The sequence below is a fragment of the Salmo salar genome, chromosome ssa04, assembly GCF_905237065.1.
Source record: "Salmo salar chromosome ssa04, Ssal_v3.1, whole genome shotgun sequence".
Classification (NCBI taxonomy): Eukaryota; Metazoa; Chordata; class Actinopteri; order Salmoniformes; family Salmonidae; genus Salmo; species Salmo salar.
The window spans coordinates 16,108,759-16,124,846 of record NC_059445.1 but is presented as its reverse complement, the minus strand read 5'-3'; the positions used below and the strand labels follow the sequence as shown (position 1 = coordinate 16,124,846).

Here is a 16,088-nt window from a genome sequence, read left to right as displayed (position 1 = left end):
ACACACACACACACACACACACACACACACACACACACACACACACACACACACACACACACACACACACATGCATAGACAGTCACACAGTCAGTAGAGATTAGACACGGGACAATATCCACAGGGAGAAAACACTATATTTCAATCCCAAGCTTAACTAGCTTTCAAATGAGAAAATGTCCCCATATCCCTCTCCACAGTATGCACAGCACAGTGTGGCATCTAATTTCCCTACCTCGCTAACATGGAATCACTTGGAGTCCAAACGGCACTCTATGCCCTATAAAGTGTATTATGTTTTACCAGGGCCCATAGGGTAAAAAGTAGTTCACTATATAGGGAGTAGGGTGCCATTGGGATGCAGTCACTCTCCAGCCCCCCCGCAGCGGAGGGAATAGTTCTCATTATCGACAGAGCTGTAACACTACTGCAACCCCCCTCCTGACTTCCAACCCATTGCAGTAGGAGTTACTGGGAGATTTGTTTCTTGCAAGGAGATACAGACAGACAGACAGACAGACAGACAGACAGACAGACAGACAGACAGACAGACAGACAGACAGACAGACAGACAGACAGACAGACAGACAGACAGACAGAAAATCCATGTTGTTTCTATGAGGGCCTAATGGTGCGCAGAAGGCCAGTGGTTTCTCTCTCTCACTTTCTTACAATGCCTTCTAGTGCTCCCTGAGAGCCATTATGGACCAATCCATCAAATACCTCATTGCAAATCCTCTTTAAGCAATATCTGACATCACTGCGAAAAGCAGCCAATACGGCCATCCTAACGTACATATGCAGCACTGTTCAACTAAACACCTTTGATTGGTACCAGAGTAGCAGAGTAACTACCCACAACAAACCCTAATCGATGTAAGCTGCCATTTTCCATGTAATGATATTAGCCATGTTTGCCTACTAATGAATAGCAGTAAAGTATCAGTGCAAATCGTGTGCATTGTATACGGGTTACTTTCACATTTATTTGATGTGAGGATCAATAGAGGTGAACGTGTTTGTTCACGCTCCTCTCCTCCAAGCCATTGAACAGACACAGATACTAAGACCTGGGGGATTAGAGAAGACAACATCGTTGGAGATGCAAGGCGTGACCCCATTTTGTGTTTGAAGTGAAATGTTAACGCGCACACCGCCATGTTCTCTCGTTAGTAGTGCAGCAATTGACCCCCAATTAACACACGTTATTACCTCTGCTCTGCACATTTATTGCATCAACATTTGGGTCAGAGAAAGACCCATCTGTCCCTCTACTTACTTTGGATGTCTGATGTCTGGTAGAGAGCGGTCCAGGGCGATGTTGTTACTAACGTAGATGTTGAAGCCGTTCTCCTTGTAAACCGAGTCGTCACACTCATCCTCAGCTAGAGGGTAGGGCTTGCCGTGCTCCCCTTTCCCTAAAAGACAGAAAATACTGTGAAATCTCAAGGTGCTTTGCAGTGTGTGTGTGTGTGTGTGTGTGTGTGTGTGTGTGTGTGTGTGTGTGTGTGTGTGTGTGTGTGTGTGTGTGTGTGTGTGTGTGCCTCTCAGAGGGTCATAATGGTCCACTTTAACCCATTTGTCAATGGGTCTTTTTTGGTAGATACCCCGTGGAGTAATTGCAGTGTTCCTTTTCTCTCCCATTTCTATGATCAGAAAAGACACTGTAAATGCACAGATTTTTTTCAGGGCTTGGCCGTTAGCCACTTTGGCGTAACGACGACTCCTAAATCCTCAAAAGACATCAAACCAGGAAGGGAGACATTTTGCCTGCCCTGCGATCACTAATACAATTATACACACGTCTGTGATTTATCAGATCAGGAGTGTGTGTGTGTGTGTGTGTGTGTGTGTGTGTGTGTGTGTGTGTGTGTGTGTGTGTGTGTGTGTGTGTGTGTGTGTGTGTGTGTGTGTGTGTCTATTTAGAGATGCAAAACACTGTTTTCGGTATTGTAATCAACGTTGGCCCCAAACCAACAACAGGAACCAGGACTTCTTAAATTGAATAAGCAGCCCTCTACACACGCTGCTTAATTAACATGCTGATAGAGAAGAGGAGATTGAATTCTCCTTGGATACTGCCGTTTAGGCACAAGTTAAATACAAACAATAGGCTAAGAGCTGTGTGTTCATTTGAACTGCTACGGTGTGAGTATCTCATTAGGGGGGCTTGGTAAAGCATGCAATGCTAAAAACAGTAGCCTACATGAGTGTGGATCAGTAGCTGTACTGAAACACTGATATACAGCACCATACGATGGTTATAAAAGCTCATAGATGCTTAGAAGTTATAGACCTAAAACATTATACCTGCAGGCTTGAAGTAAAGTGTTACTGTATTTGTTCAATCAAATGGTGCTGGTTAGTGGTTACCAAGGTGATGAAATGGTTTGCTGTGTGCACTGAAACCAATTAAGAACAAAACGCTATGTTTTTGATGCCATTGCATGTGATATACTATGCCAGTAACTATGGTGACATACTATAGTATCTATCCGCACAGGCTGTACTCTTGAGTCCATCCATTTGTTCTGCGACCCCCCTACTGTTTAATCTTGAGTCCTGGACTGAGATGTAAAACCTCAGAAAGAGTCTGCCTGGTGACAGAATCATTGGCTCACACTCTGCAATGTGCATTACTGCCATGAGCTTGACTAACTGCCCACCATGAATCAAGCCCCAGGGACTCCGATACTGAAGGGAAGGCGTTACATATCACTTAAGCTGCCATTCACAATTGACTGACAGCTCCTCTTTCATCTAATTAAACCGTTTACCTCGTTTATACCTCCAAGGGGCCAGAAGTAGAGGATCCTATCGGCATACTTTATTAGAGGATGCTGCAATGAAATCACAAGTGGGTAAAGAAGCATCTAATTCCAGAATCCTGCTAATGTGCATTGTTCTTATTGGACGAGAGACACATATGAGAGAAATGTACAGCTTCTAATATAAAGAGAAAGCTTACAACATAGAGAGAAATCTCCTAGGGAAAAAAAGTGTTTTAGCGCATATGTATGGTATGTTAAGGTTATCCCTGAAAACACTCCTGGCGTGGCAAACATGCGGTTAATGTACACTGACAGCTGGCTTTGTTTGATGTACGGAGAGGATCCAGAAAGGAAAACAATGACATTCTTAACGAGAGGCTTTCCTTTTGATGTGTGAGCGAGACCGAGGAAAACATGGAAAGTTTCCAGGACAAGTACAAAAGAGGGAAATAGAAAAATCTTTGTTTTTGTAAAACATTAAATGGATTTGGAAGCGGGAGGTGGGAAATATTTTGTGGGTGCCGTCTGCCAAGTAAAGGCTTGTGTTTCAAGTAGGTATCGTATGCCACAATCTTAGAGTCGGCTGGAAATAGGATGAAACGAAACCCACGTCCCTGTCCTCTCATAAACACAATTCATTTTACATCCTTCGCCAAAACCAACGCTAATGAATAAATCACTTGCCAAGTTTTACATCGTTCATCATTTCTCTCATCAATGTGAATTATACATTGACATAAACAGTGATCCCTCTCTCAATAATGCGGTGAGTTCAATAACTCTACTGTGAGTATTGTTGGCCGCTGGAAGCTAATTTTCCTCGGTACATAATTATTGAAACACTACACCCACAGCACAGGGCAGCCAAGCTCACAGGAGGGAGGCGAATAAACCAAGCAAATTAAATATTCCAATCCAGCACACCCACACATTAATGTTCAATAGTAATGGTTTTCCATTCCATCGTTTCACTCGGAAAGGGCTTGATTTTCGAAACAATGGCGGTTCAAAAAACTAAAGTAAAACATGGACAAAGTGCACTCACCCAATTTCCCTGCTGACAGAACATGTAAATGGATGCTTTTAAAAGGCATAATGGGATAGACAATATATAGAGAAAATCACTTAATTGGTTTAACACATGAATCATTTCTACATGCTGTTCAATGGGGTTAGATTTTCCACAGCTTCCTGGTTGGGGGATGGTGGTGATTATGAGTCTATTATTCACAAAGAGTCTCAGACTAGGATCATTTTATCCTTTTAGATCATAATTAATAAGATGTCATGGACAAGGGGGACCTGATCCTAGATCAGCACTCCTACTCGGAGACACTATTTGAATGCAGGCCCTGTTCTGTAATCACTAATCTATTCACAACAGAGATGGGCAAGAGGCTGACGTCTACTTGATTGAGAGATGCTCAACATTTAATTAACAGGCCCATCACAGTACAATGATGTTATTTACCAGCACTGCAGCTTTATAAGTGGTTAATACACATGCCTACAATTCATTATACAGAGCATTTGTATATGAACTGCTTTAGATTTGTAAGTGGTTAATACATATAGTAGACTACACTTTTCCCATCCGACGTACGCGAGAAGAACAGGGGCAAATGTATTACTCACCCCTGGGTTTCATGCACTGATGAGCTATAATCAGCTTTCATCATGGTCGCCGCAAACGTACAATTGAGGCTCAACAGATGGTGTGGCACATATGTGGTGGAGGTCTGGTGGGACAATGACCATGCATCATGATCTGACCAGACAGAAGGGCAGAGAGGGCAACGTTCAGGATTTAGGCAACCATATTGTAGGGTTACGTGATGTGACAGGTCTGCCACCCTAATGGCACCCTATTCCCTACATAGTGCACTACTTTCAAAGAGGGCCCATAGGGGAATGTGGGGAATAGGGTGCCATTTAGAACAGAAGCCCTGTTTGACGTCTCTGTTTTAGTCTGGTAGCAGTTCAACTTAGTCTAATCTGGCTAATGACTTTTTTTAATACTCTGAAGTCTGCATGCATTAGAATTTACAGCCGAGTTCCGCAATTCCAGAAGCTGTAAAAGTGTTCTATTCTCCATTGTTGCCTGGTCATTAATACTGCCTCTGACATGTTTATCTACAGTTGACATGAACCCCTGACCGAAATAATATATTTCCTGTCTGGCATTGATGATTTATCTGGCTTGGCTTCAAATGTTTCCCAGCTCTGGTGTACGTTCCAAAACCGACCTTATTCCCTATATTGTGCACTACCCAGAACTGGTCAAAAGTAGTGCACTATGTAGGAACTAAGGTTCCATTTGGGATGCAGCCTAGGTCTCTACCAGGGTGGGAGTATTGAAATCTATCTGCTAAAATATTAAAGCTTTAACTGGCAATGGCACAGTGATTTAACCTTAAGGGGGCTAAGATTGAAAATACTTCAGTTTCAAATAGAGCTCTTTTTGACTGACGCTGTAACTGCACAGCGGCAGGAAGGAGACACAGATACTGTGTTTGGATTAGGAGAGGAACATTGGGTCTCTGCCTCTCTGCTCTTTACTTGACATTTATGTAATGAATGGAAATAGAAATAGCTGGGTTATGTGTGGACACAATCAGTTCTGGCCCGAATACCCCTCCCCCAGATACTTCTTGTTTGAACAGTGGATACTAATGGCTTGTCTGTCAGTGACCTTTTCTAATTAATGTACATCTGAATTGAGATCCTGGTACATGTTCTCACTTAGCTAAGGGTTAGTCTTGCCTCTACTTGGTGGAAACAGACAATAATTTGTTATTTTTTTATATGTCTCAAATGGAAATGCGTTTGTCCTGCAAGCAGAGCTAATGCGAACATTATCAATCTCCCTTTTACCTTCATGGAAACCATTACAGTAAATCATGATAAAGATAGACTTGGTTGAAGTTCTTTATGTGGACATTTGTTACGTGAGGTCTCACATTGCTCGCTGTGTGCAGAGTGAAAACTCTTTAGCTACAGGAGGTGTAGTGATTGTGGTTTCCTGTGAGTTCTCTGTGAGACGTACCGACACGCAGTTCATCTCTCCTGATGCTCTCGTTATCATGCCAGTCTCTCCTCTTCAAGCCGTCCGTCCAGGTGTAAATGTGTCCTTCGCTCAGCCCCAGCGAGAAGCCCTGAGAAAGAGGAGAGGAGGAAGAGGGTGGGGGACAATTCCATCATTCCATTATCACCCACTCCAAGAGATTAAACGCTCCAATTCAGTGTGAGCCTCAGCCGAACAGTAATATGAAGAGCAAAGTAAAACACTTACATTTTGATAGAGCGTTCAGCCCTGATAATTTAACTGACCATCATTTCTATTCATTCTCCCTTCACTCCATCAACAGTCGAACATGTGCTGATTCTATTATTTTTCTTTTTTTCTTCTATATGAATGACATTTGAATTCAACTGTCAAAAAAAACGTATGCATGAACGAGCCTGAAGTGACTTCAAATTGCTCTCTAAAGTGCTTCCCAGTGCAAAAAAAGCTAGAACTTGGTAATAATTCAGATACCTTAAGCTTTGTTCTGCTTTCTGTTTGCTTTCTGTGAATTTTGAAGGTTGCCTTGGAGGTTCAGAGAAATAATTGCCTTTAACCTGAACTTTAGCAGGGAGCTTGCTGCAAACACAAATACAATAAATGTTTTATGCTGTACATTCATTGAACACTGGTTACTTTAATAATGTTTACATACTGTTTTACAAACTTCATATGAATATACTGTATCCTAGTCAAGGCTCATCCTATATAACTACTGCTGTACAGTCGTGGCCAAAGGTTTTGAGAATGACACAAATATTAATTTTCACAGTCTGCTGCCTCAGCTCGTATGATGGCAATTTGCATATACTCCAGAATGTTATGAAGAGTGATCAGATGAATTGCAATTAATTGCAAAGTCCCTCTTTGCCATGCAAATGAACTGAATCCCCCAAAAGCATTTCCACTACATTTCAGCCCTGCCACAAAAGGACGAGTTGATATCATGTCAGTGATTCTCTCGTTAACACAGGTGTCAGTGTTGACGAGGACAAGGCTGGAGATCACTCTGTCATGCTGATTGAGTTCGAATAACAGACTGGAAGCTTCAAAAGGAGGGTGGTGCTTGGAATCATTGTTCTTCCTCTGTCAAACATGGTTACCTACAATGAAACACATGCCGTCATCATTGCTTTGCACAAAAAGGGCTTCACAGGCAAGGATATTGCTGCCAGTAAGATTGCACCTAAATCAACCATTTATCGGATCATCAAGAACTTCAAGGAGAGCGGTTCAATTGTTGTGAAGAAGGCTTCAGGGCACCCAAGAAAGTCCAGCAAGCGCCAGGACCGTCTCCTAAAGTTGATTCAGCTGCGGGATCGGGCACCACCAGTACAGAGCTTGCTCAGGAATGGCAGCAGGCAGGTGTGAGTGCATTTGCACGCACAGTGAGGCGAAGACTTTTGGAGGATGGCCTGGTGTCAAGAAGGGCAGCAAAGAAGCCACTTCTCTCCAGGAAAAACATCAGGGACAGACTGATATTCTGCAAAAGGTACAGGGATTGGACTGCTGAGGACTGGGGTAAAGTCATTTTCTCTGATGAATCCCCTTTCCGATTGTTTGGGGCATCCGGAAAAAAGCTGGTCTGGAGAAGACAAGGTGAGCGCTACCATCAGTCCTGTGTCATGCCAACAGTAAAGCATCCTGAGACTATTCATGTGTGGGGTTGCTTCTCAGCCAAGGGAGTGGGCTCACTCACAATTTTGCCTAACAACACAGCCATGAATAAAGAATGGTACCAACACATCCTCCGAGAGCAACTTCTGCCAACCATCCAGGAACAGTTTGGTGACGAACAATGCCTTTTCCAGCATGATAAAGCACCTTGCCACAAGGCAAAAGTGATAACTAAGTGGCTCGGGGGACAAAACATCGATATTTTGGGTCCATGGCCAGGAAACTCCCCAGACCTTAATCCCATTGAGAACTTGTGGTCAATTCTCAAGAGGCGGGTGGACAAACAAAACCCCACAAATTCTGACAAACTCCAAGCATTGATTATGCAAGAATGGTCTGCCATCAGTCAAGATGTGGCCCAGAAGTTAATTGACAGTATGCCAGGGCAGATTGCAGAGGTCTTGAAAAAGAAGGGTCAACACTGCAAATATTGACTTTTTGCATCAACTTCATGTAATTGTCAATAAAAGCCGTTGACACTTATGAAATGCTTGTAATTATACTTCAGTATTCCATAGTAACATCTGACAAACATTTCTAAAGACACCTTTGGCCACGACTGTGCACACCTGTTCTATTCATATACTGTCCTTACTGTCTATACACACCATTCACATACATACAGTACCAGTCAAACGTTTGGACACTCCTATTCATTCAAGTGCTTTTCTTTCTTTTTACTATTTTCTACATTGTAGAATAATAGTGAATACATCAAAACTATGAAATAACACATATGGAATCATGTAGTAACCAAAAAAGAGTTAAACAAATCAAAATGTATTTTATATTTGAGATTCTTCAAAGTAGTCACCCTTTGCCTTGATGACAGCTTTACACACTATTGGCATTCTCTCAACCAGCTTCATGAAGTCGTCACCTGGAATGCATTTCAATTAACAGGTGTGCCTTGTTAAAAGTTAATTTGTTGAATTTCTTTCCTTCTTAATGCGTTTAAGCTAATCAGTTGTGCTGTGACAAGGGTTGGTACACAGAAGATTTGGCAAAATACCAAGTCCATATTATGGCAAGAACAGCTCAAATAAGCAAAGAGAAACAACAGTCCATCATTACTTTAAGACATGAAGGTCAGTCAATACGGAACATTTGAAGAACTTTGTGTAGTCGCAAAAACCATCAAGCGGTATGATGTAACTGGCTCTCATGAGGACCGCCACAGGAAAGGAAGACCCAGAGTTACCTCTGCTGCAGAGGATAAGTTCATTAGAGTCACCAGCCTCAGAAATTGCAGCCCAAATAAATGTTTCACAGAGTTCAAGTAACAGACACATCTATCTCAACATCAACTGTTCAGAGGAGACTATGTGAATCAGGCCTTCATGGTCGAATTGCTGCAAAGAAACCACTACTGAAGGACATCAATAAGAAGAGGAGACTTGCTTGGGCCAAGAAAGACGAGCAATAGACATTAGATCGGTGGAAATTTGTCCTTTGGTCTGATGAGTCCAAATTTGAGATTTTTCGTTCCACCCGCCGTGTGTTTGTGAGACGCAGAGTAGGTTAATGGACGATCTCCGCATGTGTGGTTCCCACTAGAGGTCGACCGATTAATCGGAATGTCCGATTAATTAGGGCCGATTTCAAGTTTTCATAACAATCGGTAATCAGTATTTTTGGCCACCGATTTGCCAATTTTTTTTTTTACACCTTTATTTAGCTAGGCAAATCAGATTAAGAACACATTCTTATTTTCAATGATGGCCTAGGAACGGGGGTTAACTGCCTTGTTCAGGGGGGATTAGGGGATTCGTTTTTGCAACCTTCCGGTTACTAGTCCAACGCTCTAACCACCTGCTTTACATTGCACTCCACGAGGAGCCTGCATGGCAGGCTGACTACCTGTTATGCGAGGGCAGCAAGAAGCCAAGGTAAGTTGCTAGCTAGCGTTAAACTTATCTTATAAAAAACTATCAATCTCAACATAATCACTAGTTAACTACACATTGTTGATGATATTACTAGTTTATCTAACGTATCCTGCGTTGCATATAATCGATGCGGTGCCTGTTAATTTCTCATTGAATCACAGCCTACTTCGACAAACGGGTGTTGATTTAACAAGCACATTTGCGAAAAAAGCACTGTCGTTGCACCAATGTACCTAACCATAAACATCAATGCCTTTCTTTAAAACCAATACACAAGTATATATTTTTAAACCTGCATATTTAGTTAATATTGCCTGCTAACATGAAATTGTGTCACTTATCTTGCGTTCATTGCACGCAGAGTCAGGGTATATGCAACAGTTTGGGCCGCCTGGCTCGTTGCGAACTAATTTGCCAGAATGTGCCAGAATGTTACATGCACCCAATGACATAACATTGAAGGTTATGCAATGTAACAGGAATATTTAGACTCAGGGATGCCACCCGTTAGATAAAATACGGAACGATTCCGTATTTCACTGAAAGAAAAAACTTTAGTTCTCGAGATGATAGTTTCCGGATTCGACCATATTAATGACCTAAGGCTCGTATTTCTGTGTGTTATTATGTTATAATTAAGTCTATGATTTGATATTTGATAGAGCAGTCTGACTGAGCGATGGTTAGGCACCAGCAGGCTCGTAAGCATTCATTCAAACGGCACTTCCGTGCATTTTGCCAGCAGCTCTTCGCTGTGCTTCAAGATGTTTATGACTTCAAGCCGGGTGGGTATAATTTGTGGAACGTTCCAATAGGAATCTATTCCAAAAACTTAGTAAATAACAAGGTTGCCAAAAAACAACGCATACAAAGTTGTATAGCGGCAGAATAAGATACTGGGTAGGGAGTGGTCTATTTCATTGCGTTTTCACTCATCACATTTATTCCGAAAAATGTCTGTCCTCACTCTGGTTGCCTATGGACAAACATTAAGAATAAGCTACGTGGTGAGTTGATGCCTATTCGGCAGCTAGTTAGTTAGGTTTGTATGCGTTGCTACTTTGTATGCGTTGTTGGTTCGCAACCTTTTACTTTACGTTTTTTGGAACAGATTCCTGTTGGAACGTTCCACAAATTATACCCACCCCTTCAAGCCTATCAACTCCCATGATTAGGCTGGTGTAACCGATGTGAAATGGATAGCTAGTTAGCGGGTGCGCGCTAATAGCGTTTCAAACGTCACTCGCTCTGAGACTTGGGAGTGGTTGTTCCCCTTGCTCTGCATGGGTAACGCTGCTTCGAGGGTGGCTGTTGTCGATGTGTTCCTGGTTCGAGCCCAGGTAGGAGCGAGGAGAGGGACGGAAACTATACTGTTACACTGGCAATACTAAAGTGCCTATAAGAACATCCAATAACAAAGGTATATGAAATACAAATCGTATAGAGAGAAATAGTCCTATAATTCCTATAATAACTACAACCTAAAACTTCTTACCTGGGAATATTGAAGACTCATGTTAAAAGGAACCACCAGCTTTCATATGTTCCCATGTTCTGAGCAAGGCACTTAAACGTTAGCTTTCTTACATGGCACATATTGCACTTTTACCTTCTTCTCCAACACTTTGTTTTGCATTATTTAAACCAAATTGAACATGTTTCATTATTTATTTGAGGCTAAATTGATTTTATTGATGTATTATATGAAGTTAAAATAAGTGTTCATTCAGTATTGTTGTAATTGTCATTATTACAAATAAATAAATATGCAAAAAAATCAGCCGATTAATCGGCATCGGCTTTTTCGGGCCTCCAATAATCGGTATCGGCGGTGAAAAATCATAATCGGCCGACATCTAGTTCCCAACCCACCGTGAAGCATGGAGGAGGTGGTGTGATGGTGTGGGGGTGCGTTGCTGGTGACACTGTCAGTGATTTATTTAGAATTCAAGGCACACTTAACCAGCATGGCTACCACAGAATTCTGCAGTAATATGCCATCTCATCTGGTTTGCGCTTAGTGGGTTTATCATTTGTTTTTCAACAGGACAATGACCCAACACACCTCTATTTGACCAAGAAGGACAGTGATGGAATGCTGCATCAGATGACCTGGGCTTTACAATCACCCGACCTCAACCAAATTGAGATAGTTTGGGATGAGTTGGACCGCAGAGTGAAGGAAAAGCAGCCAACAAGTGCTCAGCATATGTGGGAACTCCTTCAAGACTGTTGGAAAAGCATTCCAGGTGAAGCTGTTTGAGAGAATGCCAAGAGTGCAAAGCTGTCATCAAGGCAAAGGGTGGCTACTTTGAAGAATCTAAAATCTAAATATATTTATTTAACACTTTTTTTGGTTACTACATGATTCCATGTATGTTATTTCATAGTTTTGATGTATTCACTATTATTCTACAATGTGGAAAATAGTAAAAATAAAGAAATATTTATTTGCATTCCTGACTGACATTACTCAATCTGATATGACTTAATTTCTTGTTATTTTATTTTACTTTTGCATTATGTGAGCATTGTTATTGTATTGCTAGATATTGCTGCATTGTTGGAGCTAAAAACATACGCATTTTGCTGCATTGGCGATAACATCTGCAAAACTGTGTACGTGACCAATAAACTTAGATTTTATTTGAAGTCATAACCGGAGGGGGAAGAATAAGCTTTTATGAAATGCTACTTTTAAAAACACCGTGGCGCAGATAGGGCTTCGTAATCTCTCCTTCTCTCTCACTCACTCTCTCACACACACACACACTCCTCAAAGGTGTGTATAATCATATTAGTCATCGCAGGGCAGGCAAAATATTTCCCTTCCTGGTTTGATGTCTTTTGAGGATTTAGGAGTCGTCGTTACGCCAAAGTGGCTAACTGCCAAGCCCTGAAATTAATCTGTGCATTTACAGTGTCTTTTCTGATCATAGAAATGGGAGAGAAAAGGAACACTGCAATTACTCCATGGGGTATCTACCAAAAAAGACCCATTGACAAATGGGTTAAAGTGGACCATTATGTTTCCTGTCTGTTTCCAAAAGCTGCTGAAAAGTAGGCTCTTCTGAGGCCCTGCATCATCTTTTTTTTTCAAGAGATGCTGAAGTATCATGGCATGTAGGTGGAAATGTGGTTATTGTGGTTCAAATAGACCCCTCACTAAATGGACCCCTCACAAATGGACCCCTATAGCACTTTGCCTCAGAAGAGACTACTTTTCAGCAGCTTTTGGAAACAGACAAGACACCAGAGTCATAATGATTCACTTTAACACTTCCCATTTGTCAATGGGTCTTTTTTCTTCGATTCCCTGTGGAGTAATTGTGGTGTTTCTCTTCTCTCCCCTAGTAGCAGCGGGTTAATGCCCTATGGGTAGCTGCATGGCTATGACGAGCAATTTGAGCTACAGGGCTACAACTTGACCTTGGTTATGTTCAGTAGGGGCACGCAGTAGTAAAATCTCTTCAGATAGTACTTCCCTGTTTCACAACATTTCAAAACGTTTCCCCTCAATTGAACAAAACAATAGAGGCATTCTGTAATGCTATTATCTCATCTCAGAGATCCTGATAGCACATTCATATGTTAGCTCTGAGAACAAACACACTCCTGAATGGTAAATCAACAGACGTTCCTCATGAGAGTCGTATTGGAGTGGTTTACTGTTGGCTGAAGGCGATATGGCTGTGTTTACACAGGCAGCCAATTTGTGATATTTTTCCACTAATTGGCCTTTTGACCAATCAAATCAGCTCTGAGAAAGATTAGATGTGTAAAGATCAGAATTGGGCTGCCTGTGTAAATGCAGCCCATGAGGCACACATCAAAATAAGGGATTTGGAGATAGAGGAACAATAGTAATTTAAAGAGACACACCACAATGAATATGTGCTTTAGAATAACTTTAAAAAGCCATGTAGATATATGAAGAGAGCGATCATGATCATATCGGAGAAATTCAAGTTTTGAATGAGGTGGTATTTTAGCGCTAATCAACCTCCGCTGGACATAATCCAGTTACTTTACAGTTGGACATGATCTAAAATCTAAAAAGTCTCCTCACTTTACTAATCAGAGGGAAGAAGCAGGGGCGGAAATCCCGGGGGGGACGGGGGGGACACGACCCCCCCATCCTGGGAAAAATATTATTTGTCCCCCCCAATATATCACTGAAACATAACTATGTAATTTAAATAATATTAATAATACACAATGAAAGCAATTGTGCTGATTATAGACACTTAATAGCGCGTTTTTAAGTTTCAAAAGATTGCAACCCCCCCACCCTTTGCCTCACAATGGTTTGATCCACTGCCAGTTCCTTAGTTGACAAGGTAACAGAGGGGTCGTATCCACTGTCTGAAAGGCACTCAATGAACGTAACTGACGTGAGGTTAATCCAGTCAATCGCGCACACACACTAGCTGAATATGCAGAGCTAGCGCGCAAATATTAACTATTAAGCTAGCTAGTACCTATTCCATTTATGTGGCCTCGTCAAAGATGGAATCTTTGCTATCGTCAATTTATTCCAAGATCAGCATGCAGATGATGTAAGTTAGTGCTTCAAAGTCCCTGTGATAAGGTTAGCGATAAACTGAAGTCCAAATTGAACAGAACTACACTCTCTTCTACCATTGTCTTAAATATATTTAATGGTCTCGTTGCAAAAGCTAAATTGTCGCAAGGGAACTTTTATTTATTTATTTTATTTCACCTTTATTTAACCCGGGTAGCAAAGATTATAGCAAACACCACTGAAATGGAATTGGTGCTCGCTAGCTTTGCAAATTCAGCTATTGTTGGAAGCCAGCCAATATGAAACAAACTATTAAAATTACAAAAGGTTGCAGCATATGTTGTGTAAATGGTGAACTCATTGCCATTTTAATCCGTTTCACATTTGCTAGGTACCTTTTAGATCGAAGCCCAAATAGAATGATAAAAGATAAGATGATAGAAGCCCATCTCCTACTGTAAATAACCTACACACTGTGTGTGTGTGTAGCCAGCCAGCCAGCCAGGTAGAAAAATGGCAGAAAAATAAAAGACGGACATCAGAGTATTTTTCAGTACACCAAAACGCAAAGTAAGAACCCTAGTAGCCTAATATCTCAAAGACTAGTTGATAAAATGTTCATAAGAAATAAATGAAATTCTAATGGAAATGTTTCACAATGATGTCATTAGGCAGAGCAGGCAACAGATGGCACACAGACAGCAGAGTTGGGGACAGATATGCAGGGACAGACTGGCAGAGACAGGGAGTCTCAGGTAAGTTTGTTGAGTCTTTGTTTGGCAACATTATGAAAGGTTCTCAATTTTTTTGACTTATAAAATAGGAACATAATTGGAAAATGCCATGGATACCCCCACTCTCAACTTAAACTGGTGACTGAACTAAGATTTGTTAAAGGCAATGGTATTGCTGTTGTGATTAGTTGTGTAGTTTTGGGTACCGGTAGTTAGGAGTACAGCAAACACCTTATATCTTTGGTTCCTCAATATACATTTACCATATTACAATGTAGGCTATGTGTTACAGCACAAAGTTGATATCAGATTTTCGCCCCTGGGAAGAAGGATAGGAAACTGTTGGATAATTGAAAATAAGCTCCAATGTAAAATGAAGCATGAGGTTGAAAAGAAAAATGTGTGTTTACTGCTTAGAGTTCCATTCTCTATTAGGGACAGACGTGAGATTTAGAGAACACATCTGATAAACCTTGTGATGAAAAAACAAGGACAGTGTTGACTTCTAAAAGTCAACTGATGCTACCAATTAGCATAGAATACATTTCAGACTTTTCTTTCCTTTTTTTAGGTAATGTTGCCATGACAACTGTTCAATAAACTGAGGATACTTTATGAAGTCACTTCACCCACATGAGAGTAAAGGATGCTACAGTTTATGTGAGGGATAACTGTGTCTGTTTTCACACATCCACGCCAGCTTGTTTTCAGTACAAAGAATATATTCTAACTACTCAGGTAGAGCCTAAGAGGCTGATAACATTACAGTCACAACTGTGATCCTGTGAAACCCTGCACTTTGAGTAATTTACATCTCTCTCAAGCTGACACGGGACACAGCGCAAAATAATTGCCAAGCCAAGAGGTAATCCCAATCTTTAAAGGAGTGCAATTTTCATTTATATTGTCCTATAATTCCAATTTCATTGCCATCTGAAGACACTAGGTCCACGCCTGTTAAAAGTCTAAATGACCCCAGGGTTTCACACACACGAAGACAGACAGGGAACTCATCTTCTGATCCACACCTCATAAAGGGCAGGTCAAGAGGTGTTGGAGCTGGCTACCAATATTTCATGACTTCTCCTTCTCAGACTCCCAGGCTTTGAAGGCTACGACACAGACACACACACACACACACACAAATGCGCGTGTGTATGCAAACAGACACACACATACACACACACAGCAAAGGAATGTTTTGAACAAAGCAGGCCGCCACCCTAAGCACTGTGCATCTGTTCATGCCCTTTCACCTATTGTGCTTTCACCTGCTATAAATATTCTAATGTAGACAGTATAATGGGTATCTATACTATGTTTTTCTAGGCTAGTATCAGGTCAAGAATAACTCCAGAGTACAACGTTTTCTTCTCTCCAGTTCTATCCAGAATAGAAAATCAGTATGCATTGAGCTAGCTAATCGAC

General features: G+C 41.3%; 1 protein-coding gene across 2 annotated transcripts in view; it reads right to left on the bottom strand.

The window, feature by feature from the left end:
* The window catches only part of LOC106602390 (polypeptide N-acetylgalactosaminyltransferase like 6), a 243,677-nt gene that overhangs the window by 178,242 nt on the left and 49,347 nt on the right, over positions 1-16,088 (bottom strand). For both annotated transcript variants that reach the window (XM_045716609.1, XM_045716610.1), the window contains exons 3-4: positions 5,818-5,926; positions 1,280-1,418 (exon numbers count right to left, since the gene is read on the bottom strand). In XM_045716609.1, coding sequence (XP_045572565.1) covers positions 1,280-1,418; positions 5,818-5,926 — 248 coding nt within the window. The remainder of the gene's footprint in view (positions 1-1,279; positions 1,419-5,817; positions 5,927-16,088) is intronic.